This window comes from Schistocerca serialis, chromosome 1 (assembly GCF_023864345.2).
Source record: "Schistocerca serialis cubense isolate TAMUIC-IGC-003099 chromosome 1, iqSchSeri2.2, whole genome shotgun sequence".
Taxonomy (NCBI): Eukaryota; Metazoa; Arthropoda; class Insecta; order Orthoptera; family Acrididae; genus Schistocerca; species Schistocerca serialis.
Genome location: NC_064638.1, coordinates 290,449,262 through 290,476,121, shown reverse-complemented (window position 1 = coordinate 290,476,121; position 26,860 = coordinate 290,449,262). Strand labels below are relative to the sequence as shown.

The 26,860-nt window shown below is 39.9% G+C and overlaps 1 protein-coding gene across 1 annotated transcript in view; it reads left to right on the top strand.

Moving 5' to 3' along the window:
• LOC126467492 (uncharacterized) overlaps positions 1-26,860 on the top strand; it is a 209,037-nt gene that overhangs the window by 158,486 nt on the left and 23,691 nt on the right. Inside the window, exon 13 of the mRNA XM_050096470.1 lies at positions 10,824-10,942. Coding sequence (XP_049952427.1) covers positions 10,824-10,942 — 119 coding nt within the window. The remainder of the gene's footprint in view (positions 1-10,823; positions 10,943-26,860) is intronic.

Genomic DNA, 26,860 nt, shown 5'->3' with positions numbered 1-26,860 from the left:
GAGATTTAAGGAAAGGGGTACAGTTTAGAAGTCACCCAGAAACTCAATTCGGGGGAGACTTACCAAGAGAGATGAGAAGGAAAGACCAATTGTCGGGGACTGCACCGGATGAGATTTGAAAACCTAAGAGATTAAAGGTGGAAGACAGGGTGATATGCAAGACAGAGATTACTCCTTAAACATTGTACACGGGTTAAAGTGAAAAGCTAAGTGCACTGTATGTGACAAGAGGTGGGAGGGAGGGGGCAGTGAGAAATAGACAGTTTAGACAGTGAAAGATGTAGGAAACTAAAACGGAGTGAAGAAAAGAGTAATTACTGTAAAGAAATGCTGAGACAGACGAAAGTAACATAAATTAAGGCCAGGTGGGTGGTGAGAACCAATGGCATGTTGTTATGCTAGTTCCCACCTGCGGAGTTCTGAGAAACTGGTGTCTGGGGGCAGAATCCAGATGGTGCTTGTCATGAAATAGGCACCGAGGTTATGCTTGTCGTGTTGTAGAGCATGGTCTGCAACAGTATATTGTGTGTTGCCTGTATACACCCTCTGCCTATGCCTATTTATCCTAATTGATAATTTGGTGGTAGTGATGCCAGTGTAAAAGGCCGAACAGTGTTTTACATAACAGCTGGTTTCACAGCTGGCTCTCCTTCTGATAGTATATGTTTTGCCAGTTAAGGGCTGGTACAGGTCGTGGTAGAAGGGTGCACAGGGCAAGTCCTGCAGTGGGGACGGCCACAGGGTAGGAGTCATAGCATAGGGAAATGGGTGCAGAAGGAGTATAGGGTTTATCAAGAATATATTGCGGAAATTGGGAGGGCAACGGAAAGCTACGTTTGGTTTGGTGGGCAAGAGCTCAGACAGAATGGATCTCACTTCAGGACACAATTTTTGGAAGTCAAGGCCTGACTGTAAATCTGTAAATATCTGCTTCCAATTAAATTTCACATGGTCCTATTCCGAATCCCATGTCACTTTCCTTGATGTTGATCTTGTCCTCACTGAAGGCCAGCTACACACCTCTGTCCACATTAAACCTACCAACAAACAACAGTGCTTACATTTTGACAGTTGCCATCCTTTCCATGTCAAACGTTCCTTCCCATGCAGCCTTGTCATGTGAGGAAAACGTATTTGTTTGGATGCAGACTCTTTACGGCAATACACCACCACTCTCACTTCAGCCTTCACTGGACATAATTATCCCAACAGCATAGTTCAAAAGCAGATTTCCTGGCCCATCACATCCAATCCTGGTACTGCTGATCCATCCAAAAAACAACTTCAGAGCACACCACTTGTCACCCTTGTCCTGGTCTTGAATGTATCAATCAGCTACTTTGACAAGATCATGACTTCTTAAAATCATGCCCTGAAATGAGATCTATTCTGTGTCAGATTTTGCCCACCACACATAGAATGCTATCCGTTGTCTTCCGATCTCTGCAATATCCTTGTCAGACCCTGTGCTCCTTTTGCACCCATCTCCCTACCATATGGCTCCTACACCCGTGACTGTCCCCAGTGTAAGAATTGCCCTGTGCACCCTCCTACCACCACCTATTCCAGCCTGGTAACTGACAAAACATATACTATCAAGAGGCACCTGTGAAGCATCACGTCATATACTAGCTGTTAAGTAAATTTTGTTCAGCATTTTACATCGGGATGACTACCATCCAGTTATCAGTCAGGATAAATGGGCATAGGCAGAGGGTGTATACAAGCAACACACAATATCTCGTTGCAGAGCATGTTGTACAACATGATAGTCATGACTTCGGTGCCTGTTTCACCACACGCGCCATCTGGATTCTTACCCCAGACACCAGTTTCTGAGAATTCCGCAGGTGGGAACTAGCACTATAACATGTCCATGGTTCTTGCCACCCACCTGGCCTTAATTTACGTTAATTCCATCTGTATCAGCATTTATTCACATTAACTACTCATTTCTTCACTCCTTTTCAGCTTTCTACATCTTTTGTTTCCTGACTTCTCTATTTTTCACCGTCACCCTCTCACCTCTGTCTTTAGCTTTTCACTCTTATTAACTCATACAAGATGTTTTAGTAGTAATCTCTGTCTTGCATATTATCCTGTCTTCCACCTTCAAGCTCTCGGGTTTTTCAAATCTCTGTTCTCCATGGACGGACTACTGTATGTGCTTGTGAGGACCTAGGTCTGTAATTTGTGTATCAGAATTTGGAAGATTTCTGTTGCAAGAGTGGCATTTGGCATCTTACAACCCCTCCATTTCACTGTCAGTGGACGTGGAATATCAACAGTTTATTAGTTTATTAGTTAGTGTGTTGGGGGAGTAGGAAATTGTACTGGATGTGGAATATCAACAGATAGAAATCAACTGTCATTCATAAAAAAAAGTCTGGGCCAATAAAGAAGAAACAGAGAAAGGAAATGATCATGGAAAAACTAAGTGTTAAAAAAAGTGAGAAGGAAAAGAATTTTAGATTAGCTTTCAGCTCTTTCTCCCACACGTTTATTTTCATTTACCTTTGCCGAATATCAATATTCCAGTTTTTAGAAGTGAAATTACAGTGGCCAGTCCAATACTTTGCACCATTGACTGCTACAAATGGCATATTCTTTGTTCCAATCATTGTGGTTCCACATCCATCCATTTCATTCACCTTCATTTAGCTCTTTTGTTATCAACTGTCAAAGCCATGGTCACTAATGCATATTAGTCTTTTCTTTGCTGCCACTAGAACATCCTGGGACAGCACTACAGTATTCATACATTGTCCACAGTACTCACAGGTGAGTCAGAGACTGACTGAAGTTTTTCTTCAGGAATGATCACCATCATTTTTCTTTTCTTTCATGTAATTTTTATAATCCCTCACTTGAAACTTCAGGGCTTTTTGAGGCTTTCAGTCTCATATTTTATCTGTTGGTGTCAATCATATCTGAAACATGACCTCTGAAGGTTCATTTGTGCAATTTATCAAACTTCCATGTGTGATTTTGAATAATTAATTAATGGAATTTAAATGTGTTTTGTTTTATTGTGTTCTACAGTTTTTATTAATTGTAGAAATAACTTCATGTAACACTGTACTCTGCATGACTTCTTTTCCCCCTCGTATTGACCAATAAGGAACACGTAATAACTTCAGTTCTGCTTCTTTCCTCATTGTTTTTTTGTTTTTCTAGAACTCTTTCATTTCTCCCCATGTTCTTTTTCTTTCTTCTGTCCATGTTGTTCCTGATTTCTTATTTCTTCTAAATTTAATATTTTATTTTTCAAAAGATTCCTCTGTGCCATTTCCTATTCTTTGATGTTGTTTCCTTCTAGATCTTTCCTTGTTTCTCTAATCCATGCTGTTCTCGATTTCTTCTTCCAGAAATACAGGAATATTTGTTTTTGAGCCTATTCTCATTCATTCGGTAGAGGTGTCCAAGGAAAGATTAATCTTTTACTTCTGGTATTTTCTCTATAGTTCTGTAGATCTCCTCATTACCTCTCATTTTACAGCCATCTGTAGTTTGCATTGCACCCATCATTGGTCTAACTATCCATCTTTCAAGTGCCTCTATTCTCTGCAGCTTATAGTTCATTGTTAGACATTCACATCCATATAAACATTGTGGTTGTATATCTACAGTAAAGTGTTTTAGTTTAGTTTTTCTAGATATGCATTAATTGTTCTAAATATTGTTTGTAAACCATATGCTCTTTCCATTTTGTTAAGCCTTACATTTACTGCAGATTTTTGTAGTCCATTCTGTTGTATAGTTTATCCAAGATATTTGAATTTACTTACTCACTATTTTATGTATTTGTGTTTCCATAAATTTTAGTATATTTTTTATGTTTGTCATGAATTTTGTTTTTTCAGCTGAAGTTTTGAGACCAGTTCTATTTGCTTTTTCTTTGAGAAGATTTATTTGAATAACTGCATCTGTCAGATTTTCTAAAAGTATTGCAAAATCTTCTTCAAGAGCCAGGCAGTTTACCTTAATTCCATTTATTTCCATCCTAGAATTGTTGTTTCAATTTTGTGATCCTTGAGCTCCAAATTCCAGATCCTTACAATGTTTTCTAGAACACTGTTAAACAGCAAAGTTGATGAACTCTCCCCTTGTCTAACACCAGTTTTTATTTTAAATGGCTGGGATAATTCTCCCATAAATTTAACTCCAGAAATTGTCTTTGTTAGAGTTTCATTAATAATGTTTGCTAATTTTGCTGTAACACTAAATTTTTAATGATTTTTTCTATTGTCTCTCTGTCAACTTAATCAAATGGTTTTTTGAAATCAATAAATGATTCTGTTATAGGTTTCTGGTTAGCATTCTGTAGTGAATTATCGATTTTAGGTTTAAAGTCTGTTCCGTGCAGATTTTCCCTTTTGAAAACCTCCTTGATATTCTCCCAATTGTTTGTCTAAAGTTGCTACCATTCTTTGCAGGAGAATTTCCGATAATAATGTCACATAGAAGAATGTGTAATTATATGAATGACCATCACTTAACTTCACTTAACGAAGGTTTATTCAGTATTTGCACATACAAGAGTGCGGAGCGAACTGCCTCTGGTCAGAACACATACTGTATATATACAGCTACAGAACATTCCAGTACAATGATTCTTGACATTTGCGGATACTTCTAGAATGTACTCGAACCGAATATAGAAATTAAAATTGTACAGTCCAGGTGAATTTTGAACTCATGGAACTCCATGCAACAGTTTAGTATCATAACCACTACACCATGGTGCTACTCAGCTTCTTCTGCGACATTGCTCCCTCCTTACGAGAACAGCGTCTCGGTGTTACATCCTCCTAGTCCGATAACAAGTCATCGGTCCTGCATACTCTGACTCCCGATAACTGATGCTCGCCCTGGCGGTGATCTTCTTAGAACTTTTTTTGCCGCTACGCTCTTTGTCACCTTTCTGCTTGTTGCCTGCCGCTGGAGCTTCGAGTTTACCCTGGCAGGATCCTTGTAGGGCTTCATTCGAAGGACATGGACCGTATCTCTGATCTTTCGTCGTTGGGGTCGAAATCTTCAACTTCATAAGTAACATCAGACAACTGTCTTACAACCGCATAAGATCCAAAGTAGCGCCTGACGAGCTTCTCAGAGACGCCAACCTTCCGAACAGGAGTGAAGATCCAGACGAGGTCACCAGGTTGGTAGACAACAGGGCGGTGGCTCATGTCATACCTTCAGCGATCATTTTCTTGAGCCTGCAGCGTGTGGAGTCAAACTGCTGAGGTTCCTCAGCTCTGGTTAACACCAGGCCAGTGTAGTCATCATCCACATCATCAGGATGTAATGGAAACACAGTGTCCATCGTTGTAGTCGCCTCACACCCATGCACCAGGAAAAGTGGCGTAAATCCTGTGCTGCCTTGTTTGGCGGTGTTGCAGGCAAATTTCACGAAAGGTAGCATCTCATCCCAGTTGCTCTGCTTAACATTGACGAACATTGATAGCATGTCGGCCAAGGTGTTATTAAGGCGTTCAGTAAGCCCATTAGTTCGCGGATGGTAGGCAGTCGTCATGTGATGAGTGATGTTGCACCGACAGTTTATCTCTGTCAAAAGATTCGAATGAAAAAGTTTCCCTTGATCTGTAATTAATGACCTTGGGGCACCGTGTTTTAATACAATGTCTTTCATGATGAATTTGACTACCTTGGATGCTTCAGGTTTTTTCATGGCTTTTATAATGGCGTAGTGTGTCAAATAATCAGTGCAAACAATAATCCATCTATTGCCACTGGCAGATATTGGAAATCGTCCGAGGAGGTCAAGCCCAACGCGCTGGAAAGACATATCGGCTGGTGGAATTGGTATGAGTCAGCCAGGTGGTTTCTGAGGAACTGCCTTTCTCCCCTGGCACTCTCTACAATGTGATACATAGTGATGGACACTCCTAAATAAACCTGGCCAGAAAAATCTCCTGTGGATTCTATCGTAGGTCTTAATAAATCCTAAATGTCCTGCATCAGGTGTGTCGTGGAATTTCTGTAGAATATCTAAGCACATGTGCTTAGGAATCACTGGTAGCCACTTCTTTCCTTACGGATGAAAGTTTTTCTTGCAAAGTAATCCATTAACTACCTTAAATTGTTCTTTCACATCCTCTGACCCATTTAAGGCAAGCATAATTTGAGATATCTTGGCGTCCTTCTCCTGCTCAGCAGAGAGATCCTGGAGTATAGCGAGACAGTCACTATCTTCATCAAAGCCTCGGTGGTCTTCCACAGGGCTTTTTGAGAGACAGTCGGCATCTTGGTGTTTTTTTCCAGTTTTGTACACTATGGCAATGTCGTACTCTTGAAGACATAGTGCCCACCTTGCGAGTTGTCCTGTTGGATCTTTAAAACCTGTCAGCCAACAAGGTGATTGATGGTCTGTAACAACTGTGAATGGCCTTTTATAGAGATAATGTCAAAGTTAGCACATGGCCAGATCACAGCAAGACATTCTCTTTCTGGAGTTGAGTAATTTCTCTCGGCTTTTGTAAGTGTTCTAGAGGCATAGACTATAACCTTCTCTTTTCCATTCGAAATTTGCACCAGAACAGTACTGATCCCATGCCCACTGGCATCTGTGTGCAGTTCTGTAGGTGATTCTCATCATACAGACCAAGTACAGGGTCAGCTGTCAGAGCTTTATGCAACACATCGAAAAATCTTGTTGAGCACCACCCCAGATAAATTTTGCATCAGCTTTTAACAACTCTTTGAGTGGCCTAGCTTTGATACAAAAGTCTTTGATAAAACAACGGTAATAAGAACATAATCTGAGGAAGCTTCTCACATCTCTAATACTTTTAGGAATAGGAAATTCCGTTACAGATCTCACCTTTTCTGGGTCTGGCCGCACACCTTCATTTGACACAAGGTGTCCAAGTATTTTGATTTATTTTGCTCCAAAGAGACACTTTCTTTGATTAAGTTTCAGTCCGCCTTGTTGACGACACTTAAGAATGACCCTCAGTCTTTTTATATGTTTATCAAATGTCTGTGATAACACTATAATGTCATCTAAATAACAAAGACACATCGTCCACTTCAGGTGATGTAGAAGATTATCCATCATCTGTTCAAAAGTTGCTGGTGGTGCATTACACAAACCAAACGGCATTACCTTAAACTCATACAGGCCCACAGGGGTGATGAATGCAGCTTTCTCACGATCAGCCTCATCTACTTTGATTTGCCAGTATCCCGAGTACATGTCCATGGTTGAGAAAAACTTAGCCCCCCTTCAGACAATGCAGTCTATTGTCAATTCGTGGAAGAGGGTAAATGTCCTTTTTAGCTATCTTATTAAGCTTCCTGTAATCAACACAAAAGCACCAACTGCGTTCCTTCTTCTTGACGAGGGCCACTGGTGACGACGATGGGCTCTGTGAAAGCCGAATGATGTCATTCTTCATCATTTTCTCTACCTCGTCGTGAATTATTCGACGTTCCATTGCTGACACATGGTATGCTCTCTGGCTTATTGGTTGATGGTCTCCAGTGTTAATTCAGTGCTTCACTGTCGATTTGTCTAATTTGCTCTTCACCTGTGGATTGAAGCATTCTGAGAACTCTTGAAGTATGGCAAGTAGCTTCTTCTGTCGTTCCTTAGTGAGATCTGGTGATAGTCAAGCTAGAAGATCTTGTCTCATAGTGATAGTGGCAATTTCGCCCACAGACTCGGCATGGGAGGTTTCTATGACGCTCAGATGTTCTTCAATTAATAGCTCAGTGTTTGCTACGCACATGCGTCTTGGAACGATCTGCGGTTCTTCGCGACAGTTAACTATCCGCAATTCACTGAATCCATTCTTAAAATGAGACGACAGAGGCTGGGATGACCAAGTTATTCTTCAGTGGTATGCTTATCTTTCATTCCACTACAAGATCCATGGGTTGATGTATGGCATGACCTTTCTAGCGTTGTTTGCAGGAATGATCATTTCATCCTGCACACAGTCTCCACACACTCGGATGCGCATCTTCCTATCCACAGTATCTTGTCTTGTCTAGCATAATATTCGAGTGACCACAATCTATAATAGACTGAGAAGCTTACAAAAAGTCCCATCTGAGAATGACGTCATTACTACACTCTTGTAAGATGATGAATTCTAAGGGCTGTGTATGGCCACTTATACCTACACAAATGGTACATCTTCCTGTAGGTTTTACATATTTCCCATTAGCCACCTGCAGCTGAGAGGGTTTTTTTTTTTTTTTTTTTTTTTTTTTTTCCCCCCAACGATTACGGTTTTCTGTAATTGGTAACGGTACTTCTCTGAAATGACTGAATATGATGCTCCAGAGTCTACAAGAGCTTGGGCTGGTCGGCCATCCATTAGGATATCGACGTACTTTCCTATCATTTTTGTAGTGATCGATGGCGGAGGATTTTTCGCTTTGGCGGCCTCACCTCCAAGAAAGGTCGCACCCTTTCATTTTCCAGGTTGCAGCGGCTAGGTGATCGGCTGGAGCTTCTACACAGTGATGGAGACCTTTATTGATGTGTTGGGGAGCATCCTCTCCAGCGGCTAGCTTGCGGCGATGGTGACCTACGCCGTCCTGCACCCACATCTTCTTGTTCATCTTCGTCGTCCCAGAGTTGGCGTCTGCTAAGATCGGTCTGCTGTCTTCTGGTGCAGGCGTCATCATTTATCCGCCACCTTTCTTGACAATAGCGCACCACATGTCGCGGTCGTCCACAGTGGAAACATACTGATTGGTTCTCCAGACGCCAGTCTTCCTTGGTTCCCAGACATGTTCCTCATGTGGCATTGTAGGAACGTAAATCCACCTGGATCTCAACTTTTTCACTGTTTTAAAGGGAAATGAAGGCCGACAGATTGGGTTCAATGTCTGTTCCAAGTCCTCCCTTGTGACCTCTTGGAGTGTCTCGGTTTTTTGCTCACTGTGCAATCTAAGTGCCTTCTGAACTTCGTCTCTCACTATCTGGTGAAGAACACTTGTGAAATCAATTGCTTCCTGCATCACAGACATCGATGTGACATTTGGAAGCCATTCAAACTTCTTGTGTGTAATTCTTTTTTAATGCATTGTCTTGATATACTGGCACCATTTTATGAAGTCGTCTGCTGTCGAAACCTCCTTCAGGAGTAGGGCTTGATACATGTCCTCGGCAACACCCTTCATGAGATGTGCAACCTTATCTTCCTCCTTCATTCTAGGATCCACACAGCTCCAAGACGTCTTGAATGTAGGATGCTGTAGTTTCTCCTGGACGCTGATCCCTGCACTTTAATTTATCTTCAGCCTTGCACTTCTATCGTCGTGTGTTACCGAAATACTTGTGAAGTTCTGCATGGAATACTTCCCAGCTTGTGAACTTCTCCTCATTGTCCTCATACCATTGCTTGGCAGTGCCCTCCAAGTAGAAAAATATGTTAGCCAAACACAGGGTGTCATCCCATTTGTTAAATTTGGCTATACACTCATATACCTTCTGCCACTCGTTTGGATCTTGGCCATTGTCACCAGAGAAACCAGAAGGATGTCTCATGTGGTGGCACACAGTTGCTGTCATCGTAATGTTGTCATCTTCTTCTGTCTCTGGTAGATTGCAATCTGTTGAATATGGCTCGAACTCAGGTTTCTTGCCATGTAAATGGCAGCTCTGTCGTGACCTGATGAGAGCAACTCTGTCGTCGATAATGTGCGCAATCACAAGTTCCAATACCGAGCGTCTCCACCAGAATAATGTTGCATAGAAGAAGGTGTAATTAGATCAATGACAAAGACTAACTTCACTTTATTCAGCACTTGCACATACAAGAATGCATAGTGAACTGCCTTGGGCCAGAACACATACAGTATATATACAGCTACAGAACATTCCAGTGCAATGGTTCTTGACATTTGTAGATACTTTTTAGAATGTACTCAAACCGAATATAGAAATAAAAATTGTATAGTCCAGGAGAGTTTTGAACTCACGACCCTCCATGCAACAGTTTAGTATCATAACCACTAAACCACGGTTCTACTCAGCTTCTTCTGCTGCAATACTTTGTATGTCACTGGCAGATGTGATGCTCCTCTGTAATTGTTGACTTTTGTTTGTCTCCTTTTTTACATAGTGGGTTGATGTTTGTTTTCTTTGTTGTTGCATTATTTTTAAGTATTATATTTTCGACATTGTGTTTTTTTATGTAACTCTTGCTGTCAGCAAAAATTTGTGTTGGATAATTCCCTTTGACTGAAACCAGCAGCACAATAAATAATAAATTAAACAACAACTTAAGGTTTCATTTCTACACATAAATTTGAGAACTTAGAGAGATTTCATTGCTTTTCTAAAAAAATTTTAGCAGTTAGATAAGTTTAAATATTGACTTCTTTTTTATGCAGATAAGTCTACCAGATGGTGTTCAAAATCCCTTATGTATGACAGACAAACTCCTCCAAACAGTGGAATATCAATGGAGGAATATCAACAATGTGGGAAAAGATAGTTTGGCTACTTACCGTAAAGAAGACACATTAAGCTGCATACAGGCACATTAAAAGACACTTATAAAGCCTGACTTTAGCTGTTGGAGATGGTGGTCATATGTGCATGAGGTGTTCTTGTTTGTGTGTATGAATGGTGGGTTGTTTCTCTGTTTCTCTTTTGCTGATAAATGCTGTGGCAGAAAGCTTTGTGTAAATGCCTTTGAGTTGTGTCTGTCACCAACTTAACGTGTCTTCTTTACAGTAAGTCTCAGTCTATCTTTTCCCACATTGCAGACAAACTTGTCCCTTCTATTAAAATATTTTACACACTACAGCATAAGTGATATGTGTCAATTTTATTTCAGGTCTCTTAATGAGAACTGTGAGTCTCAATATGAGTGGATCAGTGTACTGTACACTTCTAGACTCATCCCTTATTTACTGTGGCACAAGTAATGGAAAAATATGTGTATACGAGTTCACGGTATGTCTACAGTTTGTTTATTGAATTTGTAGTATTGCATTCTGTGTAATTTGTATATCCATGGACTGTCTACATTATGTTTTTCTCATAGCAAATTAGTGCTGTCCATTTATTGTGAACATGATGCATATATTATTGTAACTTGCTGACAGAGTAAAACTGTGAGGATGGATCGTGAGTCATGCTTGGGTAGCTCAGTCGGTAGAGCACTTGCCTGCAAAAGGCAAAGGTCCCAAGTTCGAGTCTCGGTCTTGCGTGCAGTTTTAATCTGCCGGGTAGTTTCATATCAGTGTGTACTCTGCTGCAGAATGAAAATTTTATTCTGGAAACATTTATTATTGTTTGCTTGTGCTGCGTATTTGCCTCTGTTTTCTGCTCCACATTCTTCAAGTAGCTCTTGGCTTTACTAATGTGTTCATGTTATTTTGTTTGTTTCTCATACAGCATGATTCTTAAGAGGCTTTCAAATTAACTGACCGTGCTGGATCCGTATCTCTACACTGTTACCCCATATTGTAACATTTAGTTTGTCATAATAATCTATCACATATAGGATGTAAATGATAACTGACTACAACGCGTGATAGTGCATAGTGGAAGTTGAAATGAACAATTTGATATAAAACTTGTGGTTTATCGAGGCGAGAAACAACCTCAAATTGCCCTACAAAGCCACTGAAGCTAGAATGCACGTGCGCAGTGATAGATTTTTGATATCCTCTTAGTCTCTTATGCCACTGGCGTTGGCCAGCATTAATAAGTTAGCATTTCCTGTGAGGATAATGAAATGAAAAAAACTTTTGAACATGCTATTCAAAAACTAATTACATTTCCAGTTTGATCAAAACTTAACTCTTAGAAACACACTCATCTTGTCATGAAAAGGCCAAAGAAACAAAATGATGAAATTGTTTAAAATTTTACACCTTTAAAGTTCACAAAATTGTAAAGTAACATTTACACAAAAGTCAGTTTTACAATTTGTGAATGCATGCCTTAGCTGGCTTAATAGACCACCAATATCATATATCAGATTGTTCTTTTGATTTGCCTTACACTACTGCGGTAGGTTATGAACAGTTACCATTTATGCCCTGTATGTACTGCATAAGTTGTGACCCATCTAAGTAACTGGTGGAGATCACTGAATTACATTTTGGTCAGGATTAAGAACTCATTATAGATCCTGATATCCAATTCAGGCATTTACATCTTGCAATTGTTGGTAACCTAAAAAATAATTAAAACGGAATAAGAAGTAAATGGAAATCATTCAAGTACACCAAGATGCTCACTTTCTGAGGTGAGATAAAAGACCTCCATAAAGGATTGTGGAAACTGATCGATGTCACCAAATCTCACATTATTCTGGGACAGTAATGCAAGTAGGCTGAATGATAGAGATCATATATTAGTAAAATCTTTTGAGAACAACAAGATTATGTCTTAAAGAGATTCCTCCAGAAGAAGCAAATAAAAAATAAACTTTGCAGGGACTAAATGCACCTAAAAATGAAATTCTTGTAGGAAAGCTCTGAAATGAGAGCCATCCTACACAAGATCTTCCCACCTCTCCTACAGGGGTGTTCTGTCGCCCACTCAACCTGCACAACACCCTAGTCCATCCCTACACCACTCTCACTCCCAATCCCTTGCCACAGGGATCACGTCTCTGTGGAAGACCCAGGTGCAAGACCTGACCAATCCAACTATCCAGCACTTCCTCCTCCAGTCCTGTCACAGACTTATCCTACCTCATCAGAGGTAGGAGGCCACATGTGAAAGCAGCTGTGTCAAATACCAACTATGCTGCAGTCATTGCACAACTTTTCATATCAAATGGCTCTGAGAACTATGGGACTTAACTTGTCATATCAGTATGGCAAAAAACCAGTTGTCCATTAGAATGAATGGCCACCACCAAACTGTCGCCAAGAACAGAGTTGACCACACGGAGGGGCAATGTGCAGGTGAGCTCAGTGTGCTCAATTTCAATGGCTACCACAAACATAGCCATCTGGATGCTTCCCTCCACCACCAGCTCCTCTGAACTATGGAGGTGGAAATTATCCTTACAAAACATCCTTTGCTTCTGTAACCCTGGAGTTCTCAGTCTCAGGTAACCCAGTGTCCACCCAACTGTTTCCCCTTTATCTGTCCTATCATCCCCTCCCATTTCATGCTTCCACGTCACCATCACCAGGAACTGCTGCCAACTGGCTCTGACACGCGTGCATCACATGGCTCAGCTGTTCACTTGCCACCCTCCCACCTGCTTTCCCAGCCAGCAATCTGGCAGCCTCCCTCCAAGCCACTAACTACTCACCTCAACTCCTCTTCCTACCACCCATCTCTCCCTTCCTATACCCACCCCACCTCTGTCCACCTGCTGAAGAGGAATCCTGGCATTGTGCATCTAGCCAGCACAGGTGTGCTCATGTGCATGTATGCAAGTGACCAGGTGGCAAAAGGGGCACAGGTATGAATAAATGAGGATGTAAAAGTTCTAAATCGGTTCAAAGTGTAAAGTTATCATAGGGTAGTAAGAAGCAGTGTTCAAACCACTGACTGGATACATACATGAAAGAGGTCATTCTGTCTTGGGGTTATGCACAATCCATTTACTGGACATTCTTTATGATTTGACATAAAAGACCTGTGTGCCTGCTAAAGCACATGGACCATTCTTTTGTCTAACACGAGTTCCCATGTACCTGCTTTCCAACATATCTTCTTACCCTGTCATCCTACAGCTATTGGACTTGAATCTCCATTAGCCATCCCCACACCCCATTGTGATATGGTTATCACTATTGATTTCTTAGTTATGAATTTATTTTCAGTTTTCTGTTTCTCTCCTTTACCCTTTCCTTTTGTTTCTTGATAGCATTGTTATTTCTGCTTTTCATTTTGTCTTCTGCTTTTGTGCTTTCTTCACTTCTTACACTATCCCTTCTGTCACCTTTGATCCGAAATTAGCATGATGCTTACTATATATATAATTGATGTTGCGTCTAGAAACTTTGACCTCATTTTTATAATAACTAAACAACCACTATCTGGATCACAGCTCCTTTATTACTGAGTTCCGGTTTCAGTCTGTACTGCCACTGACAAAGTGTACTTTATAGTGCCAGACCTGAATTGATATGCAGTGCAGATTAAAACTGTAGTCAGTAATAAAAGAAGTTGTGATTCAGACAGTGTTGGTTTATGTACAATGTTTACCAATTTACTGTATTTTGTCTCCTAATCTCTCCAACACTTTTTCATTCATCTGTGCCTCCCTCCTGCTATGCAGTAGGTATGCACTTCTTAACCTTTGGTTTTATGACCTGTCATCCCTAACAACCATTCATGAGGAACAGATGAATAGTCCGGAAAGTTAGGAATATTGTTTTCTTTCTGTAGAGTGTGGGGTGTGTTCTGCTGGGGGTCAGTAAGTCGAGGCGAGCCAGAAGCCAGTCGAAGAAAGTGCATTCACTTTATTACCCCAGTAGTTGGTTTAAAAGCTAAAGGTGACATCTGGCAGCATTACAAGGTGGGCCTCGACCTGTTGACCCAGCGGCGAAGCGTTGTTGTCGGTCACTGGCAAGTACAACACTCAGCTTTGCTCAGGCCCGATGTTGCCTCATGTAGTCGACATCCCTGGCTGGTGGCCGAGCTACATTAGGGCTGACGCAGCATGCTGACACGGCTTGCTAAGTACGAGCCACCTGGTTAGCGGTGATCCACTGACAGGTGGCCCAGTTGCTCAGAGGCCCAGAAGGCTTCAGTTCAACCTTTGGTCCATCGGGCTGCTGGCAGTGGTCCTGTCGAGAGGATGAAGTAGAACGACCTCAGAATGGAAGCTGACACTGATGGATGCAGACTCGATGACTTGCTGGTTCAATCGACAACCTGCCAGGCCAAACAGCCACTATTTATAAGCACCAAAGCAGGTTTTTGTGGTATCGATGCTGCAGATGTTATGTATACTGTGTGCCAAAGTGTCCATAGTTTCAGTAATTAGCCAGGCAATGACTGTCAGGCAGGTGGCATTGCCCAGTGGCTGCTGTGGCACAGTGATGTGCCACTGTATTGCTGCAAGTGGCTTTCTTTATGGCATCGAGCCCTCTCGCTTAGGCCTGCACCATTGCAGCCCTCCCCACGTCGAAGAATTTGTGCCTCCGCATTCTCTTTGGTGCTATACCTGGAACTAATTGATTCTTTATAGTTCATTTTGGACGCATCCTGTTAGTCTTCGGCTCACAACATCCTTAAGAATTCTTTTGTAATACATCAGTAGCTGAAATAGATAACCAGATACATTTAAAATATTTTCACATTGTATAAGGTTTCAGTCTCTAGCTGTCCCTTGAAACCAGCACTAGACCTTCTAACAGTTACTGGGTTAGCTGACACGTGTTATCACTTTTTTACTTTTGTTCATATTATACATGCTTAAGTCCACTTCTATGTATTTTCCCTACTGCTTCCCGCTACATTCTCTGTGCTGTCTCACTGAGGAGTGTGCAACACTCTTACAGTATATGTCTACTTGTCCCTGCGGGGTGTCTGTCAAACTGTCTTGTCGGAGTAGGGGTTTATGGGAATCCGGGAGGTATCCTACATTGGTACACTTTCTATCAAAACCATGTACCCACTCTTTTCCAGTAATATTGTCCTAGCTCAACAATGTTCCACTCATCCTCACCAACCTGATTATCCCATGCCCAAGGTGGAAACATGATAGTGGTAGCCTGTGATGCCTTATTACTGCAGCTTGAAACAAGCACACAAGTTTGCAAAGAAGAACTCAACATGAATTGTTACAGAAAGAAACCTACAATAAAGTCAGTACAGTTGCATTTCTGATCATAATATCCGTAATACAGAATTTTGTGACTTATCAGCAACCATTAAAAAAGTAAATACAGCTTGTGAAATCCTGGGTATATCGCCTGCTAGTAGAATTAGAAAACTAAGTCAAGATAAAAGGCCAAGTGCCTTGAATACAAAAATTGAGAAAGTGGCAGCTACAGTCAAAAAGAATTTGGAAGTTTCATTTCAAAATCCAATTTATACCAAAACAGATGGAAGCTCTAAAACTTCACCAACCGAATATGATCATTTGATAGAAAAAAAAACTTGCAGTAATTAAAAAAAAGAGGATAAAATTAACATTATCAGTTTACTGCCGAATCCTTGGAGTCGAACAAAATTTAGTGATGAATTTAATGTGTCAGAACGTCTTGTTAAGTTAACAAGGCAATTAGTAAAAGAACAGCGAATTTTACCAGCATCACAAAAGAAAAGTAGATGAAAACACAATCAGTAAAATTATTAAGTATTATGACGATGACAATAACAGCCGTTTGATGTCTGACTAAAAAGACTGTGTTTCCGTGAAAGAAATGGTTCTAAGATTCAAAGACAAAAAAGGTTAATGTTGTGTAATTTAAATGAACTATTCACTGAATTTAAAAAAGAAAATCCTGACATTAAAATTGGAAGATCAATGTTTTGCGAGTTGAGACCAAGATGGTGTTTTGTCGCAACAGCATCTGGCTCCCATAATGTTTGTGTTTGTTTGTATCATCAGAACGTAAAGTTGATGATAGATAGGGCCAATCTTAGAGTTGACTATAAAGACCTTTTGGAAGTTATGGTATGCAATATTGACAGTTATGATTGTATGATCAAGAGAAAATGTGAAGATTGTCCAGGCAAATAAGCCTTAACTTGACATGTTTGAATAATCTGAAGAAGACGATTTGATGCCTGACAATATAAAATGCAAACAATGAGTGACACAAGACAGAACTGAACTGGTGACAGTCATAAAATCACGAGAAGAGTTTTCTGAAGTGTTGGTGGCTAACCTTGAAAATCTGAAAATGCATCATTTTATTGGAGAAGCTCAAAGTAAATTTTTGAAAGACAAAAAAAGCAAACCTTGGCAGCTGATGAATGCTTAGTTCTACCTGACTTTTCAGAAAATTATTCCTTTGTTGTTCTAGATGAAGTACAAGGGCACCACTGGGTAAACAAACAGGCCACGGTTCATCCATTTGTATTCTATTATAAAGATGAAGCAGGGTGTATATGACCTGGGAGATCTGGGAAAAACCCGGGAATTTTTTCATCTGGGAAAAACCCGTGAATTTTTTCATCTGGGAAAAACCCGGTAATTTTTTCATCTGGGAGAAAACCGGGAAAAACCCGGGAATTTTATAGAATTTCTGGGATTGTTCATTGTTTTAATTTTCTGTTAAATTTTTCTAATTTGGACTGGTAAGAACCGATACTCTGATGAAGGATATTACTGTATCCCGCTACTGCAGAATAATACTTCAACAATAAAACATAAACGAGACAAAAAAAAGGAAAATGACTTAAATTGCAATGGAAATTCGCTATATACAATGACACACAGTGCTCTTGCTAGCATCTGCCAAGTGCAAAATGTGCCAAAGGCATTAGGAAGACTATGCAACGCTTCATAACAACAAATTGCCTCCGATGAGTGTGAAGTCACAACTGTTTACATTAGATTCGTTTTAGCAGTTACGAGCGGGCTCATGCGCATGTGCATTTGAGTCGTGTTTGAGTAGTAGATTCTCCCGCTTCTGGCTACAGGAATGTGGCTGTTGGCTGTGCAAGCAGTCTCAGCAAGCAGCTAGACGCTACCAAGAAAAGGGGGAGCCAAATTCATATTCTTCAGGAAATAAAACTTGTTTCACAAAGCGCTTAGCACACACTTTAAGTTGATTTCTGAATGAATCATAAATTGATTTTTGAATGCGTGCATAGTGTATGTGATGTCTCTGTCAGGAGAATCTTCGTCGCTTCTAGAAATAAACTTTCCACAGACAAAAGGGGCGGGGCTTTACGAGCTGAGCGGAGTAAAGCCGAACAGATGAATGCCAATCGCTGTCTGATTATGTGGTTGATTGTGCTTGCAAATGATCAGCCTTGTTATGATTACTAGCAAAATCCATAGATTCAGACAACCAGAATGGAAATAAACGACTAACAGGAATAACAGGTTAGAAAGATTACGTATTATCTTCTCGGTGTATCCAAGAAAATGAAATTTTGACAGAAATTTTTTGGTCAGATGGCTACACTAGTAAGGACCAGTTGTACAGTCCCTGGCTAGCAGCCGCTTAAGTTATATTCTGGAAGTAATGCAGAAAACGTGTTGTACGAACATGTAACAATGCCTAACCGGAGAATAATCCCGGGATAACTAAACCTGTGATTCTGGCAAGGTTAGTGAAGTTAACCGGTGAACAAATTTTGACAATGGCAGCAATAGCTACAGAATTGGTGATGACAAGATTGTTTTGTAGATCGAGGAAGGAGAAGAAACGGGGACATCACACAAATTATGGAAGATTAAGACGATTCCAAATGTATATTAAAATTTCGTAATATTACTTTTCGATCTCATGCTTGAGAATTTGGTACATATGAACGAAATGTGAAACTACGAGTATTTCCTAATATAATGCTTTTTGCTTGTAGTAGGCCTCATAGGCATTTGATATTGGTACTTCGTGAATTATATTCTGTCGTGTTTATAACAATGACCCTTTGTGCCAAAACAGTCTCAGTTATTTGGTGTGTGTTACAAAATTGCCGCAATATTAGAAAGGCATATTTTGTTTTATCTAGCAGACAGTGACAAAACAGACGTAATCAGATCGAGAAACAACAACAGTCTGTTGTATTATTTGTATTAACAGTTTTTTCAGTATTAGATAACGACATTTTGATTTTTCATGTAGCAAAACGTTTGACAAACTTTGATGAGGTTGGGGGTTGGGTTGGGTTGCTTGGGGGAGGAGACCAGACAGCGAGGTCTCATCGGATTAGGGAAGGACGGGGCAGGAAGTTGGCTGTGCCCTTTCAAAGGAACCATCCCCGGCATTTGCCTGGAGCGATTTAGGAAAATCACGGAAAACCTAAATCAGGATGGCCGGACGCTGGATTTGATGAGGTAATAGATTCTTTCACCAACTGTGACATAATCGTGATAAATTCTTCCGCAGAAAGGAAAGCACGCCATGTAAAGCTGTAGCAAGATTAGAGAGAAAAAAATGCTAGGAGGTTTCTTGTTTGTCTCTTGTCTTTATTCGTTTTGTGTATCCTGTATTTAATTTTATGTCTCACAAAACAGCAAGTTATTAGCTGATAGGCAATAAAGAGTGCAAATTTTCTGAAGAGTTCTTGTTCTCCCGATTACAAATAGTCCCGCTATTAATAGCGAAATTTTTTTTTAAGAGGGGCAGGCTGTCCAACCGGCCAACTAGGAGCAGGAGAGGCATCACAGGACATTTCAATTTCCACTGTTTCAATTCCACAGAGCAAAATACAGTGACGTGCGATAGAAGAATGCCATACGAAGAGGCGTGGCACTGCACTTCGGCACACTTAAGACCAAATAACATGTCTTACATTTCCTTGAACACATATGTTTTAGATTTCAGACTTTTCAGAAAGATGTGGGCTACAAGATGAACATATTTTTTTAGTATTGACCCAGTTAGAAGACATTGTAGATCTGGGGCTGATGCGCAGAGAGGTCTGCGTTATAGTGGGTAGTCTCCGCGTGACCTGTGTTTACATTTAGTGATTTTGCTGTTTCCTCTTCGTTTACTCTCACATCAAATGATAACAAAATGGATATCTGTGGCCAGGAGCTATCAAGTGAATTAAAATACATTCACATAATTACGGAAGTCTAAAATATGTTATTAGTTTCAGATTTTATTTTATTTCCACATTTCTGACAGTCAAGCATTAATTACCTTGCAGAAGAATGAAGTTATTTTTGTCTGTTTGCTAAAGAAATTTGATTTTTATTAACTTTTTCCGCAGAGGCATTCAGTGTATTTGAAAGGAAATGTTTAACTCCACAGTACAGGCTACTTTCAACTGTTTGCTGCATTTCAAGTGCACGTTTTTATCTTGTAGCATGTATGGCATTATGGTGTATTAAAGAACCAAACATGATATAATACAGTACTGTGCTCCAAGAAAATTTACATCCCGAAAACCACACTGAAAAGCTTAATTTCAGTTCGAGGTCTACTTCATTGGGAATCTGGGCAGACGAATGGGCACTTCAAGTAGGCACTTTTACTATGGTTCACGAAATTCCGATGCTCAATGTCTTGTTTCTTTTATCACATAATGTATGATGTTTCAATGTTTTACACGTATGTACATACAGGCTTCCTACGCCATGGTAGCTGCACAAGCGCGGTGTCACCTTTTATCTGCGCTCTCTGGCAACTGCTGAAACGAATTTCTAACAGGTAGCGGGAAAATATTGCGAATGGTGGTTTGAAAAGCGTTACATTCAAAGTAAATATCCTTTTACATAAGTTAAACTATGTACGAGAATGTACGATGAATTTCTTAAATCACAGAGCGTATGACTCTCATTTAAAAATCAACTCTTTGATGATGAGCCATTTAGAAGCATTTTGAACCCTGAAGATCAGACATTTACGTCATTATTAAAAATTTTACTGGCACATTTGTGTGATATATAATGGTAAGACAGAGATTTAGGAACCGGGTTTTAAATTGTAAGACATTTCCAGGGGCAGCTGTGGACTCTGACCACAATCTATTGGTTATGACCAGTAGATTAAAACTGAAGAAACTGCAAAAAGGTGGGAATTTAAGGAGATGGGATCTGGATAAACTGAAAGAACCAGAGGTTGTACAGAGTTTCAGGGAGAGCATAAGGTAGCTTTGAGGGGTGAAGTAGTGAAGGCAGCAGAGGATCAAGTAGGTAAAAAGACAAGGGCTAGTAGAAATCATTGGGTAACAGAAGAAATATTGAATTTAATTGATGAAAGGAGAAAATATAAAAATGCAGTAAATGAAGCAGGCAAAAAGGGATACAAACGTCTCAAAACTGAGATCGACAGGAAGAGCAAAATGGCTAAGCAGGGATGGCTAGAGGACAAATGTAAGGATGCAGAGGCTTATCTCACTAGGGGTAAGGTAGTTACTGCCTACAGGAAAATTAAAGAGATCTTTGGAGATAAGAGAACCACTTGTATGAACATCAAGAGCTCAGATGGAAACCCAGTTCTAAGCAAAGAAGGGAAAGCAGAAAGGTGGAAGGAGTATATAGAGGGTCTATACAAGGGCGATGTACTTGAGGACAGTACTATGGAAATGGGAGAGGATGTAGATGAAGATGAAATGGGAGATATGATACTGCGTGAAGAGTTTGACAGACCACTGAAAGACCTGAGTCGGAACAAGGCCCCCGGAGTAGACAAAATTCCATTGGAACTACTGACGGCCTTGGGAGAGCCAGCCCTGTCAAAACTCTACCATCTGGTGAGCAAGATGTATGAAACAGTTGAAATACCCTCAGACTTCAAAAAGAATATAATAATTCCAATCCCAAAGAAAGCAGGTGTTGACAGATGTGAAAATTACCTAACAATCAGTTTAATAAGCCACAGCTGCAAAATACTAACACGAATTCTTTACAGACGAATGGAAAAACTAGTAGAAGCCGACCTCGGGGAAGATCAGTTTGGATTCCGTAGAAACACTGGAATACGTGAGGCAATACTGACCTTACGACTTATCTTAGAAGAAAGATTAAGGAAAGGCAATCCTACGTTTCTAGCATTTGTAGACTTAGAGAAAGCTTTTGACAGTGTTGACTGGAATACTCTCTTTCAAATTCTAAAGGTGGCAGGGGTAAAATACAGGGAGCGAAAGGCTATTTACAATTTGTACAGAAACCAGATGGCAGTTATAAGAGTCAAGGGACATGAAAGGGAAGCAGTGGTTGGGAATGGAGTAAGACAGGGTTGTAGCCTCTCCCCGATGTTATTCAATCTGTGTATTGAGCAAGCAATAAAGGAAACAAAAGAAAAATTCGGAGTAGGTATTAAAATCCATGGAGAAGAAATAAAAACTTTGAGGTTTGCCGATGACATTGTAATTCTGTCAGAGACAGCAAAGGACTTGGAAGAGCAGTTGAATGGAATGGACAGTGTCTTGAAAGGAGGATATAAGATGAACATCAACAAAAGCAAAACGAGGATAATGGAATGTAGTCTAATTAAGTCGGGTGATGCTGAGGGAATTAGATTAGGAAATGAGACACTTAAAGTAGTAAAGGAGTTTTGCTATTTGTGGAGCAAAATAACTGATGATGGTCGAAGTAGAGAGGTTATAAAATGTAGACTGGCAATGGCAAGGAAAGCGTTTCTGAAGAAGAGAAATTTGTTAACATCAAGTACAGATTTAAGTGTCAGGAAGTCATTTCTGAAAGTATTTGTATGGAGTGCAGCCATGCATGGAAGTGAAACATGGACGATAAATAGTTTGGACAAGAAGAGAATAGAAGCTTTCGAAATGTGGTGCTACAGAAGAATGCTGAAGATTAGATGGGTAGATTACATAACTAATGAGGAAGTATTGAATAGGATTGGGGAGAAGAGAAGTTTGTGGCACAACTTGACCAGAAGAAGGGATCGGTTGGTATGACATGTTCTGAGGCATCAAGGGATCACCAATTTAGTATTGGAGGGCAGCGTGGAGGGTAAAAATCGTAGAGGGAGACCAAGAGATGAGTACACTAAGCAGATTCAGAGGGATGTAGGTTGCAGTAGGTACTGGGAGATGAAGAACCTTGCACAGGATAGAGTAGCATGGAGAGCTGCATCAAACCAGTCTCAGGACTGAAGACCACAACAACAACAACAACATCTTAAAGTGTTACATGTGCAAAAAAGATCAACATTATATGTGAAAGCTTAACTTCTCTTGCCGCTTATATACCTTAGAGACCAATATTGTATGTGAAAGCTTTTCTTTTCTTGTAGCAACACTATGTATATTAATTTAAACTATTAACTTTCCCTGTTTGTGTGTTCATGCTACTTAACAGTGATGTTACTGTTGGCTGGCGACATCATATGTCCTATGCTCTAAGTATCAGCTATCATCAGCTTGTGAGATCACGTGACATGAGCTATGACTGGCTTACAAACGTGCATCACAAACTTGATTTCAGTTATTTGGAAAGTAACATGTGGTGTTTGGTGGAATTCCAATGTATACTTTCGTGATATGAAAATATGCAGAGTACATGTTGCTGCACATCAAAGATATTTCCAAAACATGTCTTTTCCCCTGACTTTTGTTTTCTAAGTGCCAAGAAATTCTACGCTCTTGTATAAAACGGTAACCATTCAAAGGATTGATAAGTTTTGCAGTTCCGAGGGAAAATATACTGTCACTTAACGTGGAAGAAGTGTGTTTTCACGTGGGAGAAAGTGTATTTTTAACTGGGATATTTGAGAAGAATCCGGGAATTTTTTTTTCTTGTCCGCGTATACACCCTGATGAAGATAAAATAATGAGCCACAGGTTTTGTGTCATAAGTGACTACCTTGAACACAACACTACAGCAGTGCACATTTTTCAACTAAAATTAACAAACTACATTAAACAGCACCACCCCTCATAAAAAAAAAAACCTGATTTACTTTTCGGATGGGGCAGCAAGTCAATATAAAAAATTTCTTAACATCTCCTTTCATAAAGAAGATTTTGGGTTTGATGTAGAATGGCACATTTTCACTTCATGCCATGGGAAGAATGCTTGTGATGGTGTCGGGGGTACAGCAAAGCGAGCTGTCACAAAAGCAAGTCTGCAGCAGACCGATGACAATCATAAAACCTCAAAAAATGTTTGAATTCTGTAAAAAACATAGCAAAGGGATTACCTATGTTTTTGTACAATGTGAGGAAATACAAGAAGTCTATGACAGTGTCTTGAAGGAAAGGTACAGCACTTGTCAGAAGATTAAAGGCACTCGATCTTTTCATTGTTTTGTACCTTGTTCACACAACTTACTGAAGTGTAAGATCGCATCAACTTCGCCTTATAGTGATCTTCATCAGTGTGGAAAACTTGCACAACTGGTTCTTCAAAATAAAGACATAGTGGCTTGTGTTTACAATGAACAGTGGTGTATTGGTGAAGTTGATAATATTGACTGTCAAAACCAAGATGTACATGTTGTATTTTATCATCCACGAGGACAGAGGACATCTTTTGAAAAAAAATTGTGAGGCATCAAGTTTGGATGCCACTTAAAAATGTACTAAGGAAGCTGTCTCCCATGGAATTTACACTCAACTGTAACTGGGCGAAATTATAATCTAACACCCAAACTGAGTGAACAAATTTCTCAAATGTTCAATGAGCGACGTACTAAAAACAAATAACAAGAGAACAACATAATGTAATTAATAGGATTATTTTCAATTAAAAAAGTAAATAATCATAGATATGATTAAATTATATACTGTAACTGATATATTTTATTCAATAAGCCCAAATATCGCAGATGTTAAAAAACATATTTTTGACTCGTGTTTGTCATATTTTTTCCATAACTTCCAATTGAATCTCAATTGTTGAAATTTATACTCAAGTTTGACATCATAAAGGTCTATAAACTGTGAAATTTTCAGATTTTTATCTGGTCCCCCAACAAAGATATTGCAGGCCACAAAATGGAAAAATTAAAAACAATCCATTATTTAAAATAGTGTATTTTTTTAAGTGTAAGCTGCTCACCATTGATACTCTATAAAAAGTAACTATACTATACAGTGTAATAGCAGAAAAAATATAAAAGCTAAGAAATTAATCTTTCTTAGGTAAACTACTGTTCAAAAATTGAGTTTTTTTTAATTTGTGGCTGATAACTTTGAACTGTTGAAAATATATTAAAGAATACATTCAGCTAAGTGATAATGATGTTAATTTGTAGCCTAGAGTGTGTTGAACTAAATGCATTTTATCTGAAAGGCTTAGGACAATTCACTACTGAATAGTTATAAAAAATGTAGATGCTGACAAATATGAAAAAACGCATGCAGCCTGGTACAAATATGGCCACCATTTCAAAATAATAAACAATATATTTTTTAAAAAAATATTTTTGTGACAACTAAACATTGGGGAACCCACCCATCAAATATAAAATTTTTCTGAGATGGTCAAGCAACCAGTTATTTTTTTCTTGGACCACTTGGTATGGATTGACCCATGTGTCAGACACTCTCAAAAAACCACATATCTACTACTCTGAATTCCTAGAGGACTGAGTAAACTGTTAATTCATATAACAGCACAATTTGCAACAAATTATGCTGACAGTTGCCTACTATCTACATTCTCGTAAACATCCATGGTACTCATGACCTTCTAAATCTTAAGCAAGTGTTGTTCTTACACTGTCCATTGTAATTCTATCTTTGCTGGCGTACACAACATACCATATCGTGTGATTTGTTACATGGAGACACATGACATAGTACATTACATTGTGTACATGCAACTATTTCATTGGTTCATCCCATAGGTTCTAACTAAGTACCACAAGCAAATTATACCTGACGTGATGAAACATGGTAGCAGAAAGAGGACAGACACAGATACAAGTGCCCCCATGAGTGGTTATATAATTCTCATGTTGCTACTTACATTGCTAACGACTGTTGAATGGTGGCTTGGGATGAGTCAGAAGTTGTTCGGCAGCAGTACAATGCCTTTACTACTCCAGTAGTTCCTATTAAAAGCTGCAGCCCACATCTGGCGAGGCTGGAAGGTGGACCTCAACCCAAGCACCAAGCGTCAAAGCTTTGTTGGTCATTGACAGCTGGCATGCTCAGCAAGGCCCAAGCATGGCGTGACCTTGTGTAGTCAGAATTTTCAGCTGGAGGTGGAGCTACATCAGGGTTGATGCAACAGGATGAAACAACTCATTGAGTGCGAGACAGCTTGTTGGTGGCAACTGGTACTGTCAAGATGATGATGGAGCAGAGTGTCTTCACAGCGTAAACCGACACTGTCGGACACAGACTCAGTGGCTCGCCAATTCAACCAATTAACCAGCCCAGCTTGGGAGCCAGTATGTATATGTACTAAAGCAGCAGGTTTGCTGTAGTGTTGGTAATGCATATTTTATGTATGTCGCGTGCTGAAATGTCCCTGGTTTTGGTAATCAGTCAGGTTTGACCATCAAGCAGGTGGCAGTGCCCAAGGGGTGACCTGGCGCAATGCTTTGCCACTGTATTACTATGTCGAGTCCTCTTGCCTAGGCCCGCATTGTTACATGTCTTGAGTGTTTCTAACAATTCTGTAGAGAAACATGCCTCACCAGGATTCGTGCTGATCAGCTTTTTGTCTGTGTGTTCTGGGCCGTTGGCATGCTTCACTACTGAAAATGTGCTGTCATAAATAGCATGGAGAAGTCAAAGGCACCACAGCTTGATGGCCTGTCTATTGTAATGTGGATAGTAAAAGAACTTTAGCTGGAAGTAGACGTGTGGCAAACAGAATACTTAAATACCACTATGATCTCAGCAAACTGGTCCATACAGTATCTCAGTATTCTTATTCAAAAATGGAGGTGATCCAACAGAACATTCCAGTCCTACCGTTCTGCTGTTTTATACAATGCAGGTTTTCAAATTCTTTGTTGAACACTTACTCTGAGGTATCATTGAATTGTCAATCAGTGTGGCTGTATCAACAGTTATTGCACCACAGATGCAATTTCTCCAGTCAAGCTCATGTAAAACCCAGAAAAAAAGAGAAGACGTAAAAAATCCTGCAATTATGTAACTCACTACCAGCTGTTAATGGTATCATGGTAGCCCTCCATGATCATGGGGGTTACAGAGATTTTTGTGATGGAGTGAAAATGTTATACAAAGACATCAACAACCAAGTGAAATGCCCATCATGATAATCAGAAAGCTATGCCATGTAGGGTGTATCTCAGAGATCTGCCATATCACACCTGTCATTACTCTTTTTATGAATATTATCGCACAGGGTCTACAGAAGTTGTCCCATGGGAT